Source organism: Phyllobates terribilis, unplaced genomic scaffold (assembly GCF_046119375.1).
Source record: "Phyllobates terribilis strain yellow unplaced genomic scaffold, ASM4611937v1 Scaffold_8__6_contigs__length_399053987, whole genome shotgun sequence".
NCBI lineage: Eukaryota > Metazoa > Chordata > Amphibia > Anura > Dendrobatidae > Phyllobates > Phyllobates terribilis.
Genome location: NW_027362768.1, coordinates 391,985,261 through 392,012,904, shown reverse-complemented (window position 1 = coordinate 392,012,904; position 27,644 = coordinate 391,985,261). Strand labels below are relative to the sequence as shown.

The following is a 27,644-nucleotide window of genomic DNA, read 5'->3' as shown; positions in this document are numbered from 1 at the left end:
CCATCACACCCCTCCCCTATAGCGATCCCTGCCCCCCCGTCACACCCCTCCCCTATAGCGATCCCTGCCCCCCCGTCACACCCCTCCCCTATAGCGATCCCTGCCCCCCCGTCACACCCCTCCCCTATAGCGATCCCTGCCCCCCCGTCACACCCCTCCCCTATAGCGATCCCTGCCCCCCGTCACACCTCTCATTTATGGAGATCCTTGCCCCCCATCATACCTCATTTATGCAGATCCCTGCCCCCCCGTCACACCCTTCCCCTATAGCGATCCCTGCCCCCCCGTCACACCCCTCCCCTATAGCGATCCCTGCCCCCCGTCACACCTCTCATTTATGGAGATCCCTGCCCCCCGTCATACCTCATTTATGCAGATCCCTGCCCCCCGTCACACCCTTCCCCTATAGCGATCCCTGCCCCCCGTCATACCTCTCATATATGGAGATCCCTGCCCCCCGTCACACCTCTCATTTATGGAGATCCCTGCCCCCCGTCATACCTCATTTATGCAGATCCCTGCCCCCCCGTCACACCCTTCCCCTATAGCGATCCCTGCCCCCCGTCATACCTCTCATTTATGGAGATCCCTGCCCCCCGTCACACCTCTCATTTATGGAGATCCCTGCCCCCCGTCACACCTCTCATTTATGGAGATCCCTGCCCCCCGTCACACCTCTCATTTATGCAGATCCCTGCCCCCCGTCATACCTCTCATTTATAGAGATCCCTGCCCCCCATCATATCTCTCATTTATGGAGATTCCTGCCCCCCGTCACACCTCTCATTTATGCAGATCCCTGCCCCCCGTCATACCTCTCATTTATAGAGATCCCTGCCCCCCATCACACCCCTCCCCTATAGCGATCCCTGCCCCCGTCACACCCCTCCCCTATAGCGATCCCTGCCCCCCGTCACACCCCTCCCCTATAGCGATCCCTTCCCCCCGTCACACCCCTCCCCTATAGCGATCCCTTCCCCCCGTCACACCCCTCCCCTATAGCGATCCCTGCCCCCTCGTCACACCCCTCCCCTATAGCGATCCCTGCCCCCCGTCACACCCCTCCCCTATAGCGATCCCTGCCCCCCGTCACACCCCTCCCTATAGCGATCCCTGCCCCCCGTCACACCTCTCATTTATGCAGATCCCTGCCCCCATCACACCCCTCCCCTATAGCGATCCCTGCCCCCCGTCACACCCCTCCCTATAGCGATCCCTGCCCCCCGTCACACCTCTCATTTATGGAGATCCCTGCCCCCCCGTCACACCCTTCCCCTATAGCGATCCCTGCCCCCCGTCACACCTCTCATTTATGGAGATCCCTGCCCCCCGTCACACCTCTCATTTATGGCGATCCCTGCCCCCCGTCATACCTCTCATTTATGGAGATCCCTGCCCCCCGTCACACCTCTCATTTATGGAGATCCCTGCCCCCCCGTCACACCTCTCATTTATGGCGATCCCTGCCCCCCGTCATACCTCTCATTTATGGAGATCCCTGCCCCCCGTCACACCTCTCATTTATGCAGATCCCTGCCCCCCCGTCACACCTCTCATTTATGGAGATCCCTGCCCCCCGTCACACCTCTCATTTATGCAGATCCCTGCCCCCCGTCATACCTCTCATTTATGGAGATCCCTGCCCCCCGTCACACCTCTCATTTATGCAGATCCCTGCCCCCCCGTCACACCTCTCATTTATGCAGATCCCTGCCCCCCGTCATACCTCTCATTTATGCAGATCCCTGCCCCCCCGTCATACCTCTCATTTATGCAGATCCCTGCCCCCCCGTCACACCTCTCATTTATGCAGATCCCTGCCCCCCCGTCATACCTCTCATTTATGGAGATCCCTGCCCCCCGTCACACCTCTCATTTATGGAGATCCCTGCCCCCCGTCATACCTCTCATTTATGGAGATCCCTGCCCCCCGTCACACCTCTCATTTATGGAGATCCCTGCCCCCCGTCACACCTCTCATTTATGGAGATCCCTGCCCCCCCTGTCACACTTCTCATTTATGGAGATCCCTGCCCCCCATCACACCTCTCATTTATGGAGATCCCTGCCCCCCGTCACACCTCTCATTTATGGAGATCCCTGCCCCCCGTCACACCTCTCATTTATGCAGATCCCTGCCCCCCCTGTCACACCTCTCATTTATGCAGATCCCTGCCCCCCCTGTCACACTTCTCATTTATGGAGATCCCTGCCCCCCATCACACTTCTCATTTATGGAGATCCCTGCCCCCCATCACACCTCTCATTTATGGAGATCCCTGCCCCCCGTCACACCTCTCATTTATGGAGATCCCTGCCCCCCGTCACACCTCTCATCTATGGAGATCCCTGCCCCCCGTCACACCTCTCATTTATGGAGATCCCTGCCCCCCGTCACACCTCTCATTTATGGAGATCCCTGCCCCCCGTCACACCTCTCATCTATGGAGATCCCTGCCCCCCGTCACACCTCATTTATGGAGATCCCTGCCCCCCGTCACACCTCTCATTTATGGAGATCCGCGCCCCCGTCACACCTCTCATTTATGGAGATCCCTGCCCCCGTCACACCTCTCATTTATGGAGATCCGCGCCCCCGTCACACCTCATTTATGGAGATCCCTGCCCCCCGTCACACCTCTCATTTATGGAGATCCCTGCCCCCCGTCACACCTCTCATTTATGGAGATCCCTGCCCCCCGTCACACCTCTCATTTATGGAGATCCCTGCCCCCCGTCACACCTCTCATTTATGGAGATCCCTGCCCCCCGTCACACCTCTCATTTATGGAGATCCCTGCCCCCTGTCACACCTCTCATTTATGGAGATCCCTGCCCCCCGTCACACCTCTCATTTATGGAGATCCCTGCCCCCTGTCACACCTCTCATTTATGGAGATCCCTGCCCCCCGTCACACCTCTCATTTATGGAGATCCCTGCCCCCCGTCACACCTCTCATTTATGGAGATCCCTGCCCCCCGTCACACCTCTCATTTATGGAGATCCGCGCCCCCGTCACACCTCTCATTTATGGAGATCCCTGCCCCCCGTCACACCTCTCATTTATGGAGATCCGCGCCCCCGTCACAACTCTCATTTATGGAGATCCCTGCCCCCCATCACACCTCTCATTTATGGAGATCCCTGCCCCCCGTCACACCTCTCATTTATGGAGATCCCTGCCCCCCGTCACACCTCTCATTTATGGAGATCCCTGCCCCCCGTCACACCTCTCATTTATGGAGATCCCTGCCCCCCGTCACACCTCTCATTTATGGAGATCCCTGCCCCCCGTCACACCTCATTTATGGAGATCCCTGCCCCCGTCACACCTCTCATTTATGGAGATCCGCGCCCCCGTCACACCTCTCATTTATGGAGATCCGCGCCCCCGTCACACCTCTCATTTATGGAGATCCCTGCCCCCTGTCACACCTCTCATTTATGGAGATCCGCGCCTCGGATGCAAAACGTGAAGCAGCGAGTGCAGATGTGACTGGGGGCTCAAGTGACCCCAGAAAACCCACAACATCCCCGGCACAAGCTACCACGACCTCACGATTACACATGTGCCCCCAGGATCGTCGCTCACTGCGGGTGACTACGACATTGCTGCACTAGGGCCAGACCCATCCATTGTACCTACCTCGTTCTCACTAGCGGGGTCCTTCCTCAGGCATAAGCCGTGATGGAGACCCCCGCACACCCGGCTCATCATGAACAGGTCACCCACATCTCGGACATTACCCTGCCCCCCATCACCCAGACTTACATCTTCTCTAGACGCTCCGGTTGGAAGACCGTCCAGCCAAATTATCCGGGTAGCGCCGTCAGGGACAGCCGTCCGCCTGTAGTCTTTATCCTGTGGAGGGAAACAATGCACTAGATGAAACTCCAGAGTCAGCCATTACTACTCCATCCACCATGCTGAACCTTTCTACATCTCTCATTACCATACTAGCCCACTGTTCGGTGTCACAATATTTCCACTGTAACCAACACATCGGCACGTTACACTACTACACCCATCGTTCCCTCCCCAGCCTCTCCATATATATACCCGCCCTGTGACCCTTGGGTCCGTACCTTACTTCCAGGCTGTGGATCCTCACGAGTTTTTTTGTTGGAGCCATGACCAACTCGTAGGTCGACATCATTGAAGTCCTTGTTCCTGTAGTCCGCGTCCAGCCGGCCCAGAAAATCCACCACGGAGGACGCAGCTCCTGCTGACTTAACGCTGCTGGCAGCCGGGTTAGATGTTCTGGCCGCCGGTGGTTTCTGGGGTTCATGGGCGGCCGCTCGCCCCTTGGTCTCATCACTCACATGACTTTTCTCTTGCTGCTGCTTTAACTCCATGGCTGCCAGTCTTAGGAAGTCAAAGAGTAGGGCGTTCTGCAGGTCGTCCGCTGAGGTGGGGTTTTTCTCAGCCCGGAGGTCCTCGTCCTTCTGCACGTATTTACCTGTACGGAAGTCTTGATCCGCTCCCCCTGAGGGGCTTCCTTACTGCGGAGGTCTTGGTCACTAGGACAGGGCTCCTTGCTGTCTGCGGAGAATCTCATCACCTTGCTCGGCCTCGCTTTGCTTTCTTGGGCCGGAGCTTCTGGCTTGGGCCGATCTCTGAAGTCTACGTCCAGTTTCCCGGGGAAGCTGCCCTTGTTTTCCTCGCTCGGCACCTCCCTCTTAGGGGCAGACTGCGCCCGCTGCTGAGCCTCATTGACCTTGCGCAGAGGTGGCATCTGTGGTTTGTCATAAGACAAGAATGGCATCATCGGCCTGGTGCTGGGGAGAGGGGTGAGAGCTGGAGCGGCCATTACACTCTGGAGCGGCTTGGGATTTTTCGCCGTCTTGGGCAGGTCTTGTGTCTTCATTGCAGCTGCGCTCTTTTTCACAGAGGTCTCGGCCGCTGCACTCTCTTGGTCCCGGTAGTCTGAATCGGCGCTCTTCTTGCCCCGGTAATCTGAGTCCACAGTCTCCACATCTCTGTAATCTGAGTCGGTGTTCTCCCGGCCTCGGTAGTCAGAATCGGATTTCTCTGTCTCCCGGTAGTCGGTGTCTCTCCTTATCCCTGGGATCTCCAGGTGTCTATTATCATAGGCGGCCTGCGATGCCCCGGTGGTCTGCAGGCCCCTGCGTGCCACGCCGGCTGTCTCCTGCAGGACCGGAGGAGCGCGCTGTGAATTCTGGCTGGTATTATAATCCCCCGCCACCTCGGCACGTGAGTAGTCGATGACCACTCGCTCTCTGTAGTCCACGCCTCGTTCTTGGTCCATGTAGCTCATATCCACATCAGGATTCCTGAACCGTAAGTCCCGGTCCGCAGACTCTTGGTAAAGTGAAGGAGCCCCCCTCTGGCTGTACTCCATCGCAGACCTCTCCCTCATTGCCATGTCAGTGGTCTCCCTGTCCCGGCGCGCTCTCTGGACCATCTCTTCTCTCTCTTGCTGCTGTAGTAAGATGTCCAGCACAGACGTGACTCTCTTCCGGTTGTGCTCCAGCGTCTCCTGCTTTCGATGCTCGATCTCTTCCAGCACTCGCCTCCTGTGCTCCATGTTGTCTCGCTCTCTAAATAGAGGAGGGGGTTGATGTCTGTCTCTGTAGGCGACGGCGGGTCCTTCCTCACATCTGTAGTCCACATCAGGAAGCCCTCTCTGGTCCCTCTCTCTATAGTCCATATCGGGGGCTAAATGGCCCCTGAACTCATTCTCTGGCTCGCCCATCTCCTGTAGCGCACGTCCTCCTCTCCTCTGTAAGTGTTCGCCCCTGTAGCCCATGTTAGGTCTCGCCCTCCAGAGATGCGGCTCCTCTTCCGCCATCGTGTCCTCTTCCCAGCGCCCGTCCATGTCTCTGTGCATGACTGCAGCTCCCGGGTTATCAAAGCGAGTATTAGAAATCCTGGAGCCACCCTGGAAGTGGAACGGGGGGCGTCCTCGCATTCTCGGTTGGGAGCCTGGAGGTATTAGGGGTGGAATGGGTTCTCCGAAGTGCCCCCTGTATAAAAAATAAAAAATGCCAAAAATTGCATTAAAAAAAAATAGTATTTTCGGGGAGCGGCGCAGTCACCTGTACATAAGAGCAGACCCTTATTATATTAGGGGGTTGATAGTGGAGTTGTTGCCTCAGATCACGTGTCGGGGAGCTCGATAGGAGGCGCTCGAGACGTCCTCCGGATCAGTTCTGCAGCCCACATGGCGGAGCTGCCCCGGGGCCTGCAGACAGCACCTTCACCATCGCACCGTGTGGCCAACGGGGCGACCACGGAGCACAAGACGTTTCCTGATCTGCACAGCTTACTGTAGAAACACAACCCAAACTTTGCTTTACTCCACCTCCTGGGTCCAGCCCCTTTCTCTGTTACTCTGTGTCATGTCACATTGACACAGCTGCAGCCAATCAGTGAGCCCGCTGTTGACATGACGTCACCACTGCAGCCAATCAGTGAGCCCGCTGTTGACATGACGTCACCGCTGCAGCCAATCACTGAACACGCTGTTGACATGACGTCATTGCTGCAGCCAAGTAACGGACATCGGGGCAGCGGAAGAGAAACAGGGCTGTGGAGTCGGTATAAAATGGACCGACTCCAACTCCTAACATATATAATAAATTGGGTGTAGTAGATCAATGCAGTTTGTGGGGAATATTTTTTCCATAAGAATTGGGGAAAGTTCTGAACTGTCCTATAAATGTCCCTCCTATTCCTGATCTCAGGGTCTGGACCTTTAGCTGAGATGAATCTGGGCTGCAGTAAATTCATCACATAAACATGAGCCGTGTATGAGGGGGTCGTGGAGCCGTGTATGAGGGGGTCGTGGAGCCGTGTATGAGGGGGTCGTGGAGCCGTGTATGAGGGGGTCGTGGAGCCGTGTATGAGGGGGTCGTGGAGCCGTGTATGAGGGGGTCGTGGAGCCGTGTATGAGGGGGTCGTGGAGCCGTGTATGAGGGGGTCGTGGAGCCGTGTATGAGGGGGTCGTGGAGCCGTGTATGAGGGGGTCGTGGAGCCGTGTATGAGGGGGTCGTGGAGCCGTGTATGAGGGGGTCGGAGTCATGGAAATGTCGGAGCCGGCGGTTTGGTTACCGGCTCCACAGCCCTGCAGAGAACAGAACACAGGTTTTCGTTAAACTGTACTTATCGGGAAACGTTATCTACTGTAGAAGTCAGCAGCTCCTTTAAGAGTTGTCCCACAAACAGATTACCTCTCCACGGGATATGTACTAACTTTATGGTCACTGGGGGCCCAACTAACCCATGACCGGGGGCTGCTAGGTGCCCTGTGTGAACGAAGCATTGGACACTGGCTCACTACTGCCCCCCGATCACACAGGCCACTCTGATCAGACATTTGTCAGCATGTGACAATCCATGAGATATCATATCACTACGGGTCCCCCGCTCCCGCCTCGTGTCCTGCTGCAGGCGGGGAGATCGGACCCCTACGAGTACATTAGAGAATGGCGCCCTCTGGCTGTGACTGGATGAGCGGCAGCAAAGGACGCTCAGGTGGAAGCGTTGACTTCCTGCTCTATGGTCACCTGACCACTGCAGGCAATCACAGGAAGTCATCGCTTCACCAGAGACCCCCGCAGTGAGCCGGGGGAGATGCGGTATTAATGCCGGACCCCAGCGTTTGGGCCCTTGGTGGGATTTCAGGGCCCCGCTCCTTGTACTGACCACCTATGACACCGACTCTCACCGGTATCCGGGCGGCGGTCGCGGCTCGTCCCACATCCTCGGGTCTGAGGGTCCTGAAGGTGAATCTGCGGAGAAAACACGGACAGATCAGCAGCCAATCAGAATCACCGGAGCCGCGTCACGGACAACCAACATGACCACCCTCATCACCACACAGTGGGAGGAGCCACATCAGCCCCCACCCACAAGCGCTAGACAAGAAGGCGGAGCCCAACAATCGCCAAGGGGGCGGCTCCCTCCAAGGAGGCCTCTGCTGCCAGCCCCGAATTCTGCTGAAACCGACAGAAAAATAATAAAACCCGCGAGAACGAGAGGAGCAAATACAAAGATGGCGGCAGACGAGGGGCGGAGCCAGAAGTAATGTGTGACAGGACAGCAAGTCCCAGCAACGCAAGGGAGCGCTCCCAGCATCCTCTGCTCCTGACCCACGATATACGGGCGGTGGCGGCGCTGCCAGCTTCACCTGGATGGTAGAACTACAAGCCCCAGCGGCCCCGCACACGCAGCGATCACCCGTCCACGCCGCGGCGCCTCCGCTCCTCTCCGTCCCTCTCTCTCAAGCAGACAACAGACACTTCCGCTGTGGAGCGGAAATACGTCACTCGCTTCTTCCGCGATGCATCACGGGTACTGCAGTGTTCACGCTTCAAAAACAACGGAAGCGGCGCGGTGTGGACTACAAGTCCCGAAATGCAGCGCGCGGGGAAGAGCGGGGGATGCCGGGAAGCGTAGTCCCGCGGAGGAGAGGCGGAAGCCGGAGGATGTGAGGGCCGTGCGCGTCATGCTGGGAGTAGTAGTGCCCCTGCGGCGCCGGGCGGCCGTACAGTGTATGTGCTGCGGTCATAAGGGGTCTGTGGGTCCTGCATGTCAGGCAGTGGGGGCGCCACAAGTCCCCACCTGAGTAGCCACAACTGGGGATGTGCTGGGACTTGTGGTGCTCTCTGCGGAGCCCGGGGTGCTTGGTTCTGGCCCTGGGGAGGCGGTGCTGCTGCTGCTGGGAGTTGTAGTCCGGCGCACAGCGTCTCCCCGGCGCGGCAGTAATGGCGTCTGTCTCTGGTGCAGAGTTTATGGCCTCTGATGTGAAGAAGAGCTGGGATGGCGAGAGGACGGCAGAGCGAGGCCGCGAGCGGAGCGACAGCCCAGCCCCCGCACTACTCCAGGGGGCGGAGCTGGGTGAGTGTCTGCTCTGTGGGGGGTGGGGCTGGGTGAGTGTCTGCACCAGGGGGCGGAGCTGGGTGAGTGTCTGCTCTGTGGGGGCCGGGTGAGTGTCTGCTCTGTGGGGGTGGGGGCCGGGTGAGTGTCTGCTCTGTGGGGGCGGGGCCAGGGAGTGTCTGCTCCAGGAGGCGGAGCCGGGTGAGTGTCTGCTCTGTGGGGGTGTGGCCGGGGAATGTCTGCTCCGCGGGGGCCGGGTGACTGTCTGCTCTGTGGGGGTGGGGCCGGGGAATGTCTGCTCCGCGGGGGCCGGGTGAGTGTCTGCTCCGCGGGGGCGAGGCCGGGGAATGTCTGCTCCACGGGGGCGAGGCCGGGGACTGTCTGCTCCATGGCGGCGAGGCCGGGGACTGTCTGCTCCACGGCGGCGAGGCCGGGGACTGTCTGCTCCACGGGGGCGAGGCCGGGGACTGTCTGCTCCACGGGGGCGAGGCCGGGGAATGTCTGCTCCACGGGGGCGAGGCCGGGGAATGTCTGCTCCACGGGGGCGGGGGCTGGGTGAGTGTCTGCTCCGCGGGGGCGGGGCCGGGGAATGTCTGCTCCGCGGGGGCCGGGTGACTGTCTGCTCCGCGGGGGCCGGGTGACTGTCTGCTCTGTGGGGCAGGGGCGGGTGAGTGTCTGCTCCACGGGGGCGAGGCCGGGGAATGTCTGCTCCACGGGGGCGAGGCCGGGGAATGTCTGCTCCACGGGGGCGGGGGCTGCGTGAGTGTCTGCTCTGCGGGGGCGGGGCCGGGGAATGTCTGCTCCGCGGGGGCCGGGGAATGTCTGCTCTGTGGGGCAGGGGCGGGTAAGTGTCTGCTCCACGGGGGCGAGGCCGGGGACTGTCTGCTCCACGGGGGCGAGGCCGGGGACTGTCTGCTCCACGGGGGCGAGGCCGGGGAATGTCTGCTCCACGGGGGCGAGGCCGGGGAATGTCTGCTCCACGGGGGCGGGGGCTGCGTGAGTGTCTGCTCTGCGGGGGCGGGGCCGGGGAATGTCTGCTCCGCGGGGGCCGGGGAATGTCTGCTCTGTGGGGCAGGGGCGGGTAAGTGTCTGCTCCACGGGGGCGAGGCCGGGGAATGTCTGCTCCACGGGGGCGAGGCCGGGGAATGTCTGCTCCACGGGGGCGAGGCCGGGGACTGTCTGCTCCACGGGGGCGAGGCCGGGGACTGTCTGCTCCACGGGGGCGAGGCCGGGGAATGTCTGCTCCACGGGGGCGGGGGCTGCGTGAGTGTCTGCTCTGCGGGGGCGGGGCCGGGGAATGTCTGCTCCGCGGGGGCCGGGGAATGTCTGCTCTGTGGGGCAGGGGCGGGTAAGTGTCTGCTCCACGGGGGCGAGGCCGGGGAATGTCTGCTCCACGGGGGCGAGGCCGGGGAATGTCTGCTCCACGGGGGCGAGGCCGGGGAATGTCTGCTCCACGGGGGCGGGGGCCGGGGAATGTCTGCTCCGCAGGGGCTGTGTGAGTGTCTGCTCCGCGGGGGAGGGGCCGGGGAAGTGTCTGCTCCGCGGGGGCGAGGCCGGGGAGTGTCTGCTCCGTGGGGGCGGGGGCCGGGTGAGTGTCTGCTCCGCGGAGGCAGGGTGAGTGTCTGCTCTGTGGGGGCGGCGCCGGGTGAGTGTCTGCTCCAGGGGGCGGAGCCGGGTGAGTGTCTGCTCTGTGGGGGTGGGGGCCGGGTGACTGTCTGCTCTGTGGGGGTGTGGCCGGGGAAGTGTCTGCTCCGTGGAGGCGAGGCCGGGGAGTGTCTGCTCCGTGGGGGCGGGGACCGGGTGAGTGTCTGCTCCGCGGAGGCAGGGTGAGTGTCTGCTCTGTGGGGGCGGCGCCGGGTGAGTGTCTGATCCAGGGGGCGGAGCCGGGTGAGTGTCTGCTCTCTGGGGGTGGGGGCCGGGTGACTGTCTGCTCTGTGGGGGTGTGGCCGGGGAATGTCTGCTCCGCGGGGGCCGGGTGACTGTCTGCTCTGTGGGGGTGGGGCCGGGGAATGTCTGCTCTGTGGGGCAGGGGCGGGTGAGTGTCTGCTCTGTGGGGCCGGGTGAGTGTCTGCTCCACGGGGGCGAGGCCGGGGAATGTCTGCTCCACGGGGGCGAGGCCGGGGAATGTCTGCTCCACGGGGGCGGGGGCCGGGTGAATGTCTGCTCCACGGGGGCGGGGGCCGGGTGAATGTCTGCTCCACGGGGGCGGGGGCCGGGTGAATGTCTGCTCCACGGGGGCGGGGGCCGGGTGAGTGTCTGCTCCGCGGGGGCCGGGTGAGTGTCTGCTCCACGGGGGCGGGGGCCGGGTGAGTGTCTGCTCCGCGGGGGCCGGGTGAGTGTCTGCTCCGCGGGGGCGGGGCCGGGGAAGTGTCTGCTCCGCGGGGGCGGGGCCGGGTGAGTGTCTGCTCCGTGGGGGCGGGGAGTGTCTGCTCCGTGGGGGCGGGGGCCGGGGGAGTGTCTGCTCCGTGGGGGCGGGGGCCGGGGGAGTGTCTGCTCCGTGGGGGCGGGGCCGGGTGAGTGTCTGCTCTGTGGGGGCGGGGCCGGGTGAGTGTCTGCTCCGTGGGGGCGGGGCCGGGTGAGTGTCTGCTCCGTGGGGTCGGGGCCGGGTGAGTGTCTGCTCCGTGGGGCCTGGTGAGTGTCTGCTCCGTGGGGGCGGGGGCCTGGTGAGTGTCTGCTCCGTGGGGGCGGGGCCGGGGGAGTGTCTGCTCCGTGGGGGCCGGGGGAGTGTCTGCTCCGTGGGGGCGGGGGCCGGGGGAGTGTCTGCTCCGTGGGGGCGGGGGCCGGGGGAGTGTCTGCTCCGTGGGGGCGGGGGCCGGGGGAGTGTCTGCTCCGTGGGGTCGGGGCCGGGTGAGTGTCTGCTCCGTGGGGGCGGGGGCCGGGGGAGTGTCTGCTCCGTGGGGGCGGGGGCCGGGGGAGTGTCTGCTCCGTGGGGCCGGGTGAGTGTCTGCTCCGTGGGGCCGGGTGAGTGTCTGCTCCGTGGGGCCGGGTGAGTGTCTGCTCCGTGGGGCCGGGTGAGTGTCTGCTCCGTGGGGCCGGGTGAGTGTCTGCTCCGTGGGGCCGGGTGAGTGTCTGCTCCGTGGGGCCGGGTGAGTGTCTGCTCCGTGGGGGCGGGGAGTGTCTGCTCCGTGGGGGCGGGGAGTGTCTGCTCCGTGGGGGCGGGGGCCGGGTGAGTGTCTGCTCCGTGGGGGCGGGGGCCGGGTGAGTGTCTGCTCCGTGGGGTCGGGGCCGGGTGAGTGTCTGCTCCGTGGGGTCGGGGCCGGGTGAGTGTCTGCTCCGTGGGGTCGGGGCCGGGTGAGTGTCTGCTCCGTGGGGTCGGGGCCGGGTGAGTGTCTGCTCCGTGGGGGCGGGGGCCGGGTGAGTGTCTGCTCCGTGGGGGCGGGGGCCGGGTGAGTGTCTGCTCCGTGGGGGCGGGGGCCGGGTGAGTGTCTGCTCCGTGGGGGCGGGGGCCGGGTGAGTGTCTGCTCCGTGGGGGCGGGGGCCGGGTGAGTGTCTGCTCCGTGGGGGCGGGGGCCGGGTGAGTGTCTGCTCCGTGGGGTCGGGGGCCGGGTGAGTGTCTGCTCCGTGGGGTCGGGGGCCGGGTGAGTGTCTGCTCCGTGGGGTCGGGGCCGGGTGAGTGTCTGCTCCGTGGGGGCGGTGAGTGTCTGCTCCGTGGGGTCGGGGGCCGGGTGAGTGTCTGCTCCGTGGGGGCGGGGAGTGTCTGCTCCGTGGGGGCGGGGAGTGTCTGCTCCGTGGGGGCGGGGGCCGGGGGAGTGTCTGCTCCGTGGGGGCGGGGAGTGTCTGCTCCGTGGGGCCAGGTGAGTGTCTGCTCCGTGGGGGCGGGGGCCGGGTGAGTGTCTGCTCCGTGGGGGCGGGGGCCGGGTGAGTGTCTGCTCCGTGGGGGCGGGGGCCGGGTGAGTGTCTGCTCCGTGGGGTCGGGGCCGGGTGAGTGTCTGCTCCGTGGGGTCGGGGCCGGGTGAGTGTCTGCTCCGTGGGGGCGGGGGCCGGGTGAGTGTCTGCTCCGTGGGGGCGGGGGCCGGGTGAGTGTCTGCTCCGTGGGGGCGGGGGCCGGGTGAGTGTCTGCTCCGTGGGGGCGGGGGCCGGGTGAGTGTCTGCTCCGTGGGGGCGGGGGCCGGGTGAGTGTCTGCTCCGTGGGGGCGGGGGAGTGTCTGCTCCGTGGGGGCGGGGGAGTGTCTGCTCCGTGGGGGCGGGGGAGTGTCTGCTCCGTGGGGGCGGGGCCGGGGGAGTGTCTGCTCCGTGGGGGCGGGGCCGGGTGAGTGTCTGCTCCGTGGGGGCGGGGCCGGGTGAGTGTCTGCTCCGTGGGGTCGGGGCCGGGTGAGTGTCTGCTCCGTGGGGCCTGGTGAGTGTCTGCTCCGTGGGGGCGGGGGCCGGGGGAGTGTCTGCTCCGTGGGGGCGGGGGCCGGGGGAGTGTCTGCTCCGTGGGGGCGGGGGCCGGGGGAGTGTCTGCTCCGTGGGGGCGGGGGCCGGGGGAGTGTCTGCTCCGTGGGGGCGGGTGAGTGTCTGCTCCGTGGGGGCGGGTGAGTGTCTGCTCCGTGGGGCCGGGTGAGTGTCTGCTCCGTGGGGCCGGGTGAGTGTCTGCTCCGTGGGGCCGGGTGAGTGTCTGCTCCGTGGGGTCGGGGGCCGGGTGAGTGTCTGCTCCGTGGGGTCGGGGGCCGGGTGAGTGTCTGCTCCGTGGGGTCGGGGCCGGGTGAGTGTCTGCTCCGTGGGGTCGGGGCCGGGTGAGTGTCTGCTCCGCGGGGTCGGGGCCGGGTGAGTGTCTGCTCCGCGGGGGCGGGGCCGGGTGAGTGTCTGCTCCGCGGGGGCGGGGCCGGGGAGTGTCTGCTCCGCGGGGGCGAGGCCGGGGAATGTCTGCTCCGTGGGGGTGGGGAGTGTCTGCTCCGTGGGGGCGGGGGCCGGGTGAGTGTCTGCTCCGTGGGGCCGGGTGAGTGTCTGCTCCGTGGGGCCGGGTGAGTGTCTGCTCCGTGGGGCCGGGTGAGTGTTTGCTCCGTGGGGTCGGGGCCGGGTGAGTGTCTGCTCCGTGGGGCCGGGTGAGTGTCTGCTCCGTGGGGTCGGGGCCGGGTGAGTGTCTGCTCTGTGGGGGCGGGGCCGGGTGAGTGTCTGCTCCGTGGGGTCGGGGCCGGGTGAGTGCTCCGTGGGGTCGGGGCCGGGTGAGTGTCTGCTCCGTGGGGGCGGGGGCCGGGTGAGTGTCTGCTCCGTGGGGGCGGGGGCCGGGTGAGTGTCTGCTCCGTGGGGGCGGGTGAGTGTCTGCTCCGTGGGGCCGGGTGAGTGTCTGCTCCGTGGGGCCAGGTGAGTGTCTGCTCCGTGGGGCCGGGTGAGTGTCTGCTCCGTGGGGGCGGGGAGTGTCTGCTCCGTGGGGGCGGGGAGTGTCTGCTCCGTGGGGGCGGGGGCCGGGTGAGTGTCTGCTCCGTGGGGTCGGGGCCGGGTGAGTGTCTGCTCCGTGGGGTCGGGGCCGGGTGAGTGTCTGCTCCGTGGGGTCGGGGCCGGGTGAGTGTCTGCTCCGTGGGGTCGGGGCCGGGTGAGTGTCTGCTCCGTGGGGGCGGGGGCCGGGGGAGTGTCTGCTCCGTGGGGGCGGGGGCCGGGGGAGTGTCTGCTCCGTGGGGGCGGGTGAGTGTCTGCTCCGTGGGGGCGGGTGAGTGTCTGCTCCGTGGGGGCGGGGGCCGGGGGAGTGTCTGCTCCGTGGGGGCGGGGGCCGGGGGAGTGTCTGCTCCGTGGGGGCGGGGGCCGGGGGAGTGTCTGCTCCGTGGGGGCGGGTGAGTGTCTGCTCCGTGGGGGCGGGTGAGTGTCTGCTCCGTGGGGGCGGGTGAGTGTCTGCTCCGTGGGGCCGGGTGAGTGTCTGCTCCGTGGGGCCGGGTGAGTGTCTGCTCCGTGGGGCCGGGTGAGTGTCTGCTCCGTGGGGTCGGGGGCCGGGTGAGTGTCTGCTCCGTGGGGTCGGGGGCCGGGTGAGTGTCTGCTCCGTGGGGTCGGGGCCGGGTGAGTGTCTGCTCCGTGGGGTCGGGGCCGGGTGAGTGTCTGCTCCGCGGGGTCGGGGCCGGGTGAGTGTCTGCTCCGCGGGGGCGGGGCCGGGTGAGTGTCTGCTCCGCGGGGGCGGGGCCGGGGAGTGTCTGCTCCGCGGGGGCGAGGCCGGGGAATGTCTGCTCCGTGGGGGTGGGGAGTGTCTGCTCCGTGGGGGCGGGGGCCGGGTGAGTGTCTGCTCCGTGGGGCCGGGTGAGTGTCTGCTCCGTGGGGCCGGGTGAGTGTCTGCTCCGTGGGGCCGGGTGAGTGTTTGCTCCGTGGGGTCGGGGCCGGGTGAGTGTCTGCTCCGTGGGGCCGGGTGAGTGTCTGCTCCGTGGGGTCGGGGCCGGGTGAGTGTCTGCTCTGTGGGGGCGGGGCCGGGTGAGTGTCTGCTCCGTGGGGTCGGGGCCGGGTGAGTGCTCCGTGGGGTCGGGGCCGGGTGAGTGTCTGCTCCGTGGGGGCGGGGGCCGGGTGAGTGTCTGCTCCGTGGGGGCGGGGGCCGGGTGAGTGTCTGCTCCGTGGGGGCGGGTGAGTGTCTGCTCCGTGGGGCCGGGTGAGTGTCTGCTCCGTGGGGCCAGGTGAGTGTCTGCTCCGTGGGGCCGGGTGAGTGTCTGCTCCGTGGGGGCGGGGAGTGTCTGCTCCGTGGGGGCGGGGAGTGTCTGCTCCGTGGGGGCGGGGGCCGGGTGAGTGTCTGCTCCGTGGGGTCGGGGCCGGGTGAGTGTCTGCTCCGTGGGGTCGGGGCCGGGTGAGTGTCTGCTCCGTGGGGTCGGGGCCGGGTGAGTGTCTGCTCCGTGGGGTCGGGGCCGGGTGAGTGTCTGCTCCGTGGGGGCGGGGGCCGGGTGAGTGTCTGCTCCGTGGGGGCGGGGGCCGGGTGAGTGTCTGCTCCGTGGGGGCGGGGGCCGGGTGAGTGTCTGCTCCGTGGGGGCGGGGGCCGGGTGAGTGTCTGCTCCGTGGGGGCGGGGGCCGGGTGACTGTCTGCTCCGTGGGGGCGGGGGCCGGGTGAGTGTCTGCTCCGTGGGGTCGGGGGCCGGGTGAGTGTCTGCTCCGTGGGGTCGGGGGCCGGGTGAGTGTCTGCTCCGTGGGGTCGGGGGCCGGGTGAGTGTCTGCTCCGTGGGGTCGGGGCCGGGTGAGTGTCTGCTCCGTGGGGGCGGGGAGTGTCTGCTCCGTGGGGTCGGGGGCCGGGTGAGTGTCTGCTCCGTGGGGGCGGGGAGTGTCTGCTCCGTGGGGGCGGGGAGTGTCTGCTCCGCGGGGGCCGGGGGAGTGTCTGCTCCGTGGGGGCGGGGAGTGTCTGCTCCGTGGGGGCGGGGAGTGTCTGCTCCGTGGGGGCGGGGGCCGGGTGAGTGTCTGCTCCGTGGGGGCGGGGGCCGGGTGAGTGTCTGCTCCGTGGGGGCGGGGGCCGGGTGAGTGTCTGCTCCGTGGGGTCGGGGCCGGGTGAGTGTCTGCTCCGTGGGGGCGGGGCCGGGTGAGTGTCTGCTCCGTGGGGGCGGGGGCCGGGTGAGTGTCTGCTCCGTGGGGGCGGGGGCCGGGTGAGTGTCTGCTCCGTGGGGGCGGGGGCCGGGTGAGTGTCTGCTCCGTGGGGGCGGGGGCCGGGTGAGTGTCTGCTCCGTGGGGTCGGGGGCCGGGTGAGTGTCTGCTCCGTGGGGTCGGGGGCCGGGTGAGTGTCTGCTCCGTGGGGTCGGGGCCGGGTGAGTGTCTGCTCCGTGGGGTCGGGGCCGGGTGAGTGTCTGCTCCGCGGGGTCGGGGCCGGGTGAGTGTCTGCTCCGCGGGGTCGGGGCCGGGTGAGTGTCTGCTCCGCGGGGGCGGGGCCGGGTGAGTGTCTGCTCCGCGGGGGCGGGGCCGGGGAAGTGTCTGCTCCGCGGGGGCGAGGCCGGGGAATGTCTGCTCCGTGGGGGTGGGGAGTGTCTGCTCCGTGGGGGCGGGGGCCGGGTGAGTGTCTGCTCCGTGGGGCCGGGTGAGTGTCTGCTCCGTGGGGCCGGGTGAGTGTCTGCTCCGTGGGGCCGGGTGAGTGTTTGCTCCGTGGGGTCGGGGCCGGGTGAGTGTCTGCTCCGTGGGGCCGGGTGAGTGTCTGCTCCGTGGGGTCGGGGCCGGGTGAGTGTCTGCTCTGTGGGGGCGGGGCCGGGTGAGTGTCTGCTCCGTGGGGTCGGGGCCGGGTGAGTGCTCCGTGGGGTCGGGGCCGGGTGAGTGTCTGCTCCATGGGGGCGAGGCCGGGGAATGTCTGCTCTGTGGGGCGGGGGCCAGGTGAGTGTCTGCTCCGCGGGGGTGGGGCCGGGGAAGTGTCTGCTCCGTGGGGGCGAGGCCGGGGAGTGTCTGCTCCGTGGGGCCTGGTGAGTGTCTGCTCCGTGGGGCCTGGTGAGTGTCTGCTCCGTGGGGGCGGGGGCCTGGTGAGTGTCTGCTCCGTGGGGGCGGGGGCCGGGTGAGTGTCTGCTCCGTGGGGCCGGGTGAGTGTCTGCTCCGTGGGGCCGGGTGAGTGTCTGCTCCGTGGGGCCGGGTGAGTGTCTGCTCCGTGGGGCCGGGTGAGTGTCTGCTCCGTGGGGCCGGGTGAGTGTCTGCTCCGTGGGGGCGGGTGAGTGTCTGCTCCGTGGGGGCGGGGCCGGGTGAGTGTCTGCTCTGTGGGGCCGGGTGAGTGTCTGCTCCACGGGGGCGAGGCCGGGGAATGTCTGCTCCACGGGGGCGAGGCCGGGGAATGTCTGCTCCACGGGGGCCGGGGCCGGGTGAATGTCTGCTCCACGGGGGCGGGGGCCGGGTGAATGTCTGCTCCGCGGGGGCCGGGTGAGTGTCTGCTCCACGGGGGCGGGGGCCGGGTGAGTGTCTGCTCCACGGGGGCGGGGGCCGGGTGAGTGTCTGCTCCACGGGGGCGGGGGCCGGGTGAGTGTCTGCTCCGCGGGGGCCGGGTGAGTGTCTGCTCCGCGGGGGCGGGGCCGGGTGAGTGTCTGCTCCGTGGGGGCGGGGGCCGGGTGAGTGTCTGCTCCGTGGGGGCGGGGGCCGGGTGAGTGTCTGCTCCGTGGGGGCGGGGGAGTGTCTGCTCCGTGGGGGCGGGGGAGTGTCTGCTCCGTGGGGGCGGGGGAGTGTCTGCTCCGTGGGGGCGGGGCCGGGGGAGTGTCTGCTCCGTGGGGGCGGGGCCGGGTGAGTGTCTGCTCCGTGGGGGCGGGGCCGGGTGAGTGTCTGCTCCGTGGGGTCGGGGCCGGGTGAGTGTCTGCTCCGTGGGGCCTGGTGAGTGTCTGCTCCGTGGGGGCGGGGGCCGGGGGAGTGTCTGCTCCGTGGGGGCGGGGGCCGGGGGAGTGTCTGCTCCGTGGGGGCGGGGGCCGGGGGAGTGTCTGCTCCGTGGGGGCGGGGGCCGGGGGAGTGTCTGCTCCGTGGGGGCGGGGGCCGGGGGAGTGTCTGCTCCGTGGGGGCGGGTGAGTGTCTGCTCCGTGGGGGCGGGTGAGTGTCTGCTCCGTGGGGGCGGGTGAGTGTCTGCTCCGTGGGGCCGGGTGAGTGTCTGCTCCGTGGGGCCGGGTGAGTGTCTGCTCCGTGGGGCCGGGTGAGTGTCTGCTCCGTGGGGTCGGGGGCCGGGTGAGTGTCTGCTCCGTGGGGTCGGGGGCCGGGTGAGTGTCTGCTCCGTGGGGTCGGGGCCGGGTGAGTGTCTGCTCCGTGGGGTCGGGGCCGGGTGAGTGTCTGCTCCGCGGGGTCGGGGCCGGGTGAGTGTCTGCTCCGCGGGGGCGGGGCCGGGTGAGTGTCTGCTCCGCGGGGGCGGGGCCGGGGAGTGTCTGCTCCGCGGGGGCGAGGCCGGGGAATGTCTGCTCCGTGGGGGTGGGGAGTGTCTGCTCCGTGGGGGCGGGGGCCGGGTGAGTGTCTGCTCCGTGGGGCCGGGTGAGTGTCTGCTCCGTGGGGCCGGGTGAGTGTCTGCTCCGTGGGGCCGGGTGAGTGTTTGCTCCGTGGGGTCGGGGCCGGGTGAGTGTCTGCTCCGTGGGGCCGGGTGAGTGTCTGCTCCGTGGGGTCGGGGCCGGGTGAGTGTCTGCTCTGTGGGGGCGGGGCCGGGTGAGTGTCTGCTCCGTGGGGTCGGGGCCGGGTGAGTGCTCCGTGGGGTCGGGGCCGGGTGAGTGTCTGCTCCGTGGGGGCGGGGGCCGGGTGAGTGTCTGCTCCGTGGGGGCGGGGGCCGGGTGAGTGTCTGCTCCGTGGGGGCGGGTGAGTGTCTGCTCCGTGGGGCCGGGTGAGTGTCTGCTCCGTGGGGCCAGGTGAGTGTCTGCTCCGTGGGGCCGGGTGAGTGTCTGCTCCGTGGGGGCGGGGAGTGTCTGCTCCGTGGGGGCGGGGAGTGTCTGCTCCGTGGGGGCGGGGGCCGGGTGAGTGTCTGCTCCGTGGGGTCGGGGCCGGGTGAGTGTCTGCTCCGTGGGGTCGGGGCCGGGTGAGTGTCTGCTCCGTGGGGTCGGGGCCGGGTGAGTGTCTGCTCCGTGGGGTCGGGGCCGGGTGAGTGTCTGCTCCGTGGGGGCGGGGGCCGGGTGAGTGTCTGCTCCGTGGGGGCGGGGGCCGGGTGAGTGTCTGCTCCGTGGGGGCGGGGGCCGGGTGAGTGTCTGCTCCGTGGGGGCGGGGGCCGGGTGAGTGTCTGCTCCGTGGGGGCGGGGGCCGGGTGACTGTCTGCTCCGTGGGGGCGGGGGCCGGGTGAGTGTCTGCTCCGTGGGGTCGGGGGCCGGGTGAGTGTCTGCTCCGTGGGGTCGGGGGCCGGGTGAGTGTCTGCTCCGTGGGGTCGGGGGCCGGGTGAGTGTCTGCTCCGTGGGGTCGGGGCCGGGTGAGTGTCTGCTCCGTGGGGGCGGGGAGTGTCTGCTCCGTGGGGTCGGGGGCCGGGTGAGTGTCTGCTCCGTGGGGGCGGGGAGTGTCTGCTCCGTGGGGGCGGGGAGTGTCTGCTCCGCGGGGGCCGGGGGAGTGTCTGCTCCGTGGGGGCGGGGAGTGTCTGCTCCGTGGGGGCGGGGAGTGTCTGCTCCGTGGGGGCGGGGAGTGTCTGCTCCGTGGGGGCGGGGGCCGGGTGAGTGTCTGCTCCGTGGGGGCGGGGGCCGGGTGAGTGTCTGCTCCGTGGGGGCGGGGGCCGGGTGAGTGTCTGCTCCGTGGGGTCGGGGCCGGGTGAGTGTCTGCTCCGTGGGGGCGGGGCCGGGTGAGTGTCTGCTCCGTGGGGGCGGGGGCCGGGTGAGTGTCTGCTCCGTGGGGGCGGGGGCCGGGTGAGTGTCTGCTCCGTGGGGGCGGGGGCCGGGTGAGTGTCTGCTCCGTGGGGGCGGGGGCCGGGTGAGTGTCTGCTCCGTGGGGTCGGGGGCCGGGTGAGTGTCTGCTCCGTGGGGTCGGGGGCCGGGTGAGTGTCTGCTCCGTGGGGTCGGGGCCGGGTGAGTGTCTGCTCCGTGGGGTCGGGGCCGGGTGAGTGTCTGCTCCGCGGGGTCGGGGCCGGGTGAGTGTCTGCTCCGCGGGGTCGGGGCCGGGTGAGTGTCTGCTCCGCGGGGGCGGGGCCGGGTGAGTGTCTGCTCCGCGGGGGCGGGGCCGGGGAAGTGTCTGCTCCGCGGGGGCGAGGCCGGGGAATGTCTGCTCCGTGGGGGTGGGGAGTGTCTGCTCCGTGGGGGCGGGGGCCGGGTGAGTGTCTGCTCCGTGGGGCCGGGTGAGTGTCTGCTCCGTGGGGCCGGGTGAGTGTCTGCTCCGTGGGGCCGGGTGAGTGTTTGCTCCGTGGGGTCGGGGCCGGGTGAGTGTCTGCTCCGTGGGGCCGGGTGAGTGTCTGCTCCGTGGGGTCGGGGCCGGGTGAGTGTCTGCTCTGTGGGGGCGGGGCCGGGTGAGTGTCTGCTCCGTGGGGTCGGGGCCGGGTGAGTGCTCCGTGGGGTCGGGGCCGGGTGAGTGTCTGCTCCATGGGGGCGAGGCCGGGGAATGTCTGCTCTGTGGGGCGGGGGCCAGGTGAGTGTCTGCTCCGCGGGGGTGGGGCCGGGGAAGTGTCTGCTCCGTGGGGGCGAGGCCGGGGAGTGTCTGCTCCGTGGGGCCTGGTGAGTGTCTGCTCCGTGGGGCCTGGTGAGTGTCTGCTCCGTGGGGGCGGGGGCCTGGTGAGTGTCTGCTCCGTGGGGGCGGGGGCCGGGTGAGTGTCTGCTCCGTGGGGCCGGGTGAGTGTCTGCTCCGTGGGGCCGGGTGAGTGTCTGCTCCGTGGGGCCGGGTGAGTGTCTGCTCCGTGGGGCCGGGTGAGTGTCTGCTCCGTGGGGCCGGGTGAGTGTCTGCTCCGTGGGGGCGGGTGAGTGTCTGCTCCGTGGGGGCGGGGCCGGGTGAGTGTCTGCTCTGTGGGGCCGGGTGAGTGTCTGCTCCACGGGGGCGAGGCCGGGGAATGTCTGCTCCACGGGGGCGAGGCCGGGGAATGTCTGCTCCACGGGGGCCGGGGCCGGGTGAATGTCTGCTCCACGGGGGCGGGGGCCGGGTGAATGTCTGCTCCGCGGGGGCCGGGTGAGTGTCTGCTCCACGGGGGCGGGGGCCGGGTGAGTGTCTGCTCCACGGGGGCGGGGGCCGGGTGAGTGTCTGCTCCACGGGGGCGGGGGCCGGGTGAGTGTCTGCTCCGCGGGGGCCGGGTGAGTGTCTGCTCCGCGGGGGCGGGGCCGGGTGAGTGTCTGCTCCGTGGGGGCGGGGGCCGGGTGAGTGTCTGCTCCGTGGGGGCGGGGGCCGGGTGAGTGTCTGCTCCGTGGGGGCGGGGGAGTGTCTGCTCCGTGGGGGCGGGGGAGTGTCTGCTCCGTGGGGGCGGGGGAGTGTCTGCTCCGTGGGGGCGGGGCCGGGTGAGTGTCTGCTCCGTGGGGGCGGGGCCGGGTGAGTGTCTGCTCCGTGGGGTCGGGGCCGGGTGAGTGTCTGCTCCGTGGGGCCTGGTGAGTGTCTGCTCCGTGGGGCGGGGGCCGGGGGAGTGTCTGCTCCGTGGGGGCGGGGGCCGGGGGAGTGTCTGCTCCGTGGGGGCGGGGGCCGGGGGAGTGTCTGCTCCGTGGGGGCGGGGGCCGGGGGAGTGTCTGCTCCGTGGGGGCGGGGGCCGGGGGAGTGTCTGCTCCGTGGGGGCGGGGGCCGGGGGAGTGTCTGCTCCGTGGGGGCGGGTGAGTGTCTGCTCCGTGGGGGCGGGTGAGTGTCTGCTCCGTGGGGCCGGGTGAGTGTCTGCTCCGTGGGGCCGGGTGAGTGTCTGCTCCGTGGGGCCGGGTGAGTGTCTGCTCCGTGGGGCCGGGTGAGTGTCTGCTCCGTGGGGCCGGGTGAGTGTCTGCTCCGTGGGGCCGGGTGAGTGTCTGCTCCGTGGGGGCGGGGAGTGTCTGCTCCGTGGGGGCGGGGAGTGTCTGCTCCGTGGGGGCGGGGAGTGTCTGCTCCGTGGGGGCGGGGGCCGGGTGAGTGTCTGCTCCGTGGGGGCGGGGGCCGGGTGAGTGTCTGCTCCGTGGGGGCGGGGGCCGGGTGAGTGTCTGCTCCGGGGGGGCGGGGGCCGGGTGAGTGTCTGCTCCGTGGGGGCGGGGGCCGGGTGAGTGTCTGCTCCGTGGGGGCGGGGGCCGGGTGAGTGTCTGCTCCGTGGGGGCGGGGGCCGGGTGAGTGTCTGCTCCGCGGGGTCGGGGCCGGGTGAGTGTCTGCTCCGCGGGGTCGGGGCCGGGTGAGTGTCTGCTCCGCGGGGTCGGGGCCGGGTGAGTGTCTGCTCCGCGGGGGCGGGGCCGGGTGAGTGTCTGCTCCGCGGGGGCGGGGCCGGGGAGTGTCTGCTCCGCGGGGGCGAGGCCGGGGAATGTCTGCTCCGTGGGGGTGGGGAGTGTCTGCTCCGTGGGGGCGGGGGCCGGGTGAGTGTCTGCTCCGTGGGGCCGGGTGAGTGTCTGCTCCGTGGGGCCGGGTGAGTGTCTGCTCCGTGGGGCCGGGTGAGTGTTTGCTCCGTGGGGTCGGGGCCGGGTGAGTGTCTGCTCCGTGGGGCCGGGTGAGTGTCTGCTCCGTGGGGTCGGGGCCGGGTGAGTGTCTGCTCTGTGGGGGCGGGGCCGGGTGAGTGTCTGCTCCGTGGGGTCGGGGCCGGGTGAGTGTCTGCTCCATGGGGGCGAGGCCGGGGAATGTCTGCTCTGTGGGGCGGGGGCCAGGTGAGTGTCTGCTCCGCGGGGGTGGGGCCGGGGAAGTGTCTGCTCCGTGGGGGCGAGGCCGGGGAGTGTCTGCTCCGTGGGGCCTGGTGAGTGTCTGCTCCGTGGGGCCTGGTGAGTGTCTGCTCCGTGGGGGCGGGGGCCTGGTGAGTGTCTGCTCCGTGGGGGCGGGGGCCGGGTGAGTGTCTGCTCCGTGGGGTCGGGGCCGGGTGAGTGTCTGCTCCGTGGGGCCGGGTGAGTGTCTGCTCCGTGGGGCCGGGTGAGTGTCTGCTCCGTGGGGCCGGGTGAGTGTCTGCTCCGTGGGGGCGGGTGAGTGTCTGCTCCGTGGGGGCGGGTGAGTGTCTGCTCCGTGGGGGCGGGTGAGTGTCTGCTCCGTGGGGGCGGGGCCGGGTGAGTGTCTGCTCTGTGGGGGCGGGGCCGGGTGAGTGTCTGCTCTGTGCGGGCGGGGCCGGGTGAGTGTCTGCTCCGTGGGGTCGGGGCCGGGTGAGTGTCTGCTCCGTGGGGTCGGGGCCGGGTGAGTGTCTGCTCCGTGGGGTCGGGGCCGGGTGAGTGTCTGCTCCGTGAGGGCGAGGCCGGGGAGTGTCTGCTCCGTGGGGCCTGGTGAGTGTCTGCTCCGTGGGGGCGGGGGCCTGGTGAGTGTCTGCTCCGTGGGGTCGGGGCCGGGTGAGTGTCTGCTCCGTGGGGTCGGGGCCGGGTGAGTGTCTGCTCCGTGGGGGTGAGGCCAGGGAATGTCTGCTCTGTGGGGCGGGGGCCAGGTGAGTGTCTGCTCCGCGGGGGTGGGGCCGGGGAAGTGTCTGCTCCGTGGGGGTGAGGCCAGGGAATGTCTGCTCTGTGGGGCGGGGGCCAGGTGAGTGTCTGCTCCGCGGGGGTGGGGCCGGGGAAGTGTCTGCTCCGTGGGGGCGAGGCCGGGGGAGTGTCTGCTCTGTGGGGTCGGGGCCGGGTGAGTGTCTGCTCCACGGGGGCGAGGCCGGGGAGTGTCTGCTCCGTGGGGGCGGGGAGTGTCTGCTCTGTGGGGCGGGGGAGTGTCTGCTCTGTGGGGCGGGGGAGTGTCTGCTCTGTGGGGTCGGGGCCGGGTGAGTGTCTGCTCCACGGGGGCGAGGCCGGGGAGTGTCTGCTCCGTGGGGGCGGGGAGTGTCTGCTCTGTGGGGCGGGGGAGTGTCTGCTCCGTGGGGGTGGGGCCTGCAGTGTGGACGGCCCTTTCTGACGGCTGCACTTTCTCCGCAGGGGCCGGCCAGGACCAGGCCATGTTTGTCCACGCTCAGTCCTACGAGGACCTGACCGGAGAGGTGGAGGCGAGGTCGGGGCCTGAGGGGGACACTGAGAGCATGGAGGAGATCACGCATGACTTCAGTAAGCTGAGCACGCAGCTGAGCGTCAGTGACGACACCGCCGGGGACTCCGCACCGCCTATGAGCCACGAGGGGGACGGAGGAGCGCGGCCGGCGGAGGACTGGTACCGGCAGCAGAAGCACGTGTTTGTGCTGAGCGAAGCAGGGAAGCCGGTGTATTCCCGCTTCCGGTCAGAGGAGGCGCTGTCCAGCACGGCCGGGGTCATGATGGCGCTCGTATCCTTTCTGGAGACTGAGAAGAACGCCATCCGGTCCATCCATGCAGGTGTGTGGGGGAGGGGCTCTGACATCCTGGGGTCCGCATTGTACCTGTGTTACGTGCCGCTTTCCTCCCGCAGATGGCTACGCGGTGGTGTTTGTGCGGCGCTCCCCGCTTGTGCTGGTCTCTGTGTCGCACGCGCAGCAGTCGGAGCAGGAGATGGCGCAGGAGCTGCTCTACGTTTACTACCAGGTCGTCAGCCTGGTGACCGGGACGCAGCTCCACCACCTGTTCCAGCAGAGACCCAGCTACGACCTGCGGCGGCTGCTCTCCGGCTCCGAGCGCATCACGGACAACCTGCTGGCCGCCATGGACACGGACCCCAGCTTCCTCCTGGCCGCCGTCCGCTGCCTTCCTCTGACCCCCGCCCTGCGGGACTCTGCCACCTACTGTCTGCAGCAGGCCAAGGCCCGGAGCCTGCTGTTCTCCATCCTGATGTCCCAGCAGCAGCTGGTCACCCTGGTCCGGAGGAAGGAGCAGTACCTGCACCCCATCGACATCCACCTGCTCTTCAACCTGGTCACCTCCTCCAGCTCCTTCCGGGAGGGCGAGGCCTGGACGCCCGTGTGTCTCCCAAAGTTCAACCCGTCCGGCTTCTTCCACACTCACATCTCCTACCTGAGCCACGAGCCGGAGCTGCTGCTCCTGATGGTGTCCACCGACCGCGAGGACTTCTTCACCGCCTCCGACTGCAAGAGGAAGATCGTGGAGCGGCTGGAGAAGCGCGGGACCTGGGCGCCACTGACGGAGGCGCTGACCAACTCGCCGTACCACGCCGCCCAAGTCGGGATCCCAGAACTCCGACACTTCCTCTACAAATCCAAGAGCTCCGGGCTGTTCACCAGGTGAGAAGGACGGAGATCAGCGGCGCCCAGTGTAAGGCGGCAGCCGCAGCTCCGCACTCGGCAGGATGTTCTGAATCTTCATCATCCTCAGCTTTCTGATACATTGTGAGTCAAGATCTCTGCTTGCTGTGAACCCGTCCAGTCCTCGTTCTTCCCTCTGCTGGGGGTTTGTTACACTGTATCAGTCTAGGCTATCCTCTGTGAGGCTACATTGCAGTGATACATTGTAACAAGCTATCGTCAGACCTGTGCCGCTGCGGTGGATCCAGGCTAGCCGTGCACAGGACTGGCTTCTGCCGCTGGAGGGAAATATTCCAGGTCACTGACAGCAGCAGAGGCGAAGCACAAAGTGTCAGGAGCCGCGGCGGAGAGACAGACGGGTCAGAGGGCTCCACACCGGGGTAAATGTTCCTGATGTCTCCGCAGTCCGGCGATGGCCGCTCCGTACGACACGGAGGGAGAACAGAAGCGCCTGGTGTCGCTGTACCAGCACCTGCACGGGCGCGCCCACCGCAGCTCCCGCCCGCTCACCACCATCTACCACGTGGGGCCCCGAGAGAACGTCCTGGTCTGGGTGAGTAGCAGGGGCCCGGGGCCGCTCCGGCTGAGCCTCCACTGCTGCAGCCTCAGAGGACGAGTTATGTCGCCTTCTCACCATGTTAGACCTCTGCTTGCTGTCAGTACATTTGAGCATTGAGGTTGAAAACCGTGTCCTGGCTGTGTCCACCTGCTGCAAGAGACGCGGAGACCCCGTAACCAGGATCGTGCCCACCCACTCACTGCAAGTAGAGACACTGACCATGGTGAAGCTTCATGCATTGCACGACCCGAGTGCCGGACTCTGCGGCTGCAGGCTCTGACCTGAAAAATATCCACGGCTGCTGACAGTGGTCGCTGTGACTCCTGCCACGCTCCTGCAGCGCCTCTGTCTGGCTCCGGCAGCGCCTCTGTCTGGCTCCGGCAGCGCCTCTGTCTGGCTCCGGCAGCGCCTCTGTCTGGCTCCGGCAGCGCCTCTGACTGGCTCCGGCAGCGCCTCTGACTCGCTCCCGCAGCGCCTCTGTCTGGCTCCGGCAGCGCCTCTGACTCGCTCCCGCAGCGCCTCTGTCTGGCTCCAGCAGCGCCTCTGACTCGCTCCCGCAGCGCCTCTGACTCACTCCCGCAGCGCCTCTGTCTCACGCTCACGTCTCTCTGCAGGTGACCGAAGCCTTTGAACTCTACGCCTGTTTCAGCCCCCTGGGAAGCAAGACGTCCGCTGTGAATGGCGTATCCCGTCTCCTGCGCTGGATCCGCAAAGAGGAGGAGAAACTGTTCATCCTGAGCTCCCCCACATACTGACGCCGCAGAGACCGCCGCCATCAAAGAAGTGCAGCCTCCATCCAGTGGCATCCTCATGTGCCCGGACCCCGCGCCAAAAGCCAAGCAGCAGAGCCTCCGCACGGACCCCGCACCAAAAGCCAAGCAGCGGAGCCTCCGCAGGGACAATTACATTGACTGCATCTGATCCATCATGAGGGATTTCTGCTGCACTGGATGCACAGACTTTATAGTGAACACTACATTGTAACAGGAGCAGCAATCCGTGTTCTGCCACTACTGCTCCCCTCCTGTCACTCACCTATGAACACTGCACAAAACAGGGGCAGCAGCAGCCATATTGTTTGTAGCCCCCCAACTCATGTCACTTGTTCTGTGATCTGGCGGGAGTATAATGTAACAGCAGAATTGTGAATGCCACTCTGGAGGATAACACATTGTGGAATGTAATGAACCTCATCCACGAATATAACGAATTTCCAAAATCTCTGCTTACTGTGAGTCCATGGAAACCGTCAGCTGGGGGCTGGGATCTAACCATCGTCCACGTTCAGTGCAGATTGTGGATTTTGCCGGATCTTCCCGGCAGCGCTCACTTTCCTGCATGTTCATTAATTAGGGATCCTGTCACCAGGTCCTTGCTCCCGATCTGAATAGTGCCGGATCCCGGGTCTGGCGCGGGGTCACTTACTTATTGTTTTTCTTGCAGTTTTCATTAACCCCTGTGTATCACCGCTGCACTGTAGTCATGAGCAGCAGCGTCGCCCGCTGATCAATGGAGGAAAATCGCAAACAACCACAGCAGCATCTCAAGAACGTGGAGGATAACCAGGGATTAAATGTAAATGTCTCCAAGAGAAAAGTAAGTGACCCCCACACTAGAATCGGGGTCTCAGCGCTCAGATGGGAGATGGTCTCATTTCCAGTGATGTGAACCGTGCAGGGGGAGGGACAGGTCCAGGATTCTGGTGTTCATTTATTCAAGGACGGAGGCTCCT

General features: G+C 67.6%; 1 protein-coding gene and 1 pseudogene across 4 annotated transcripts; one reads left to right on the top strand and one right to left on the bottom strand.

Moving 5' to 3' along the window:
- The window catches only part of LOC141157665 (uncharacterized), a 46,110-nt pseudogene extending 37,796 nt beyond the window's left edge, over positions 1 to 8,314 (bottom strand).
- MON1A (MON1 homolog A, secretory trafficking associated) lies at positions 8,279 to 27,102 on the top strand. Of its 4 annotated transcripts, none has more exons than XM_073645206.1 (6): positions 8,279 to 8,454; positions 8,754 to 8,864; positions 24,104 to 24,493; positions 24,567 to 25,332; positions 25,759 to 25,906; positions 26,527 to 27,102. In XM_073645206.1, exons 2-6 carry the CDS (start codon positions 8,759 to 8,761, stop codon positions 26,665 to 26,667), a joined length of 1,551 nt encoding a protein of 516 aa, XP_073501307.1. In that variant the 5' UTR covers positions 8,279 to 8,454; positions 8,754 to 8,758; the 3' UTR covers positions 26,668 to 27,102. The 4 variants fall into 4 exon arrangements, with proteins under 4 accessions (XP_073501307.1, XP_073501306.1, XP_073501305.1 ...); XM_073645205.1 differs by having other exon boundaries at positions 8,279 to 8,518; XM_073645204.1 differs by having other exon boundaries at positions 8,279 to 8,864.
- The last annotated feature ends 542 nt before the right edge of the window (positions 27,103 to 27,644 follow it).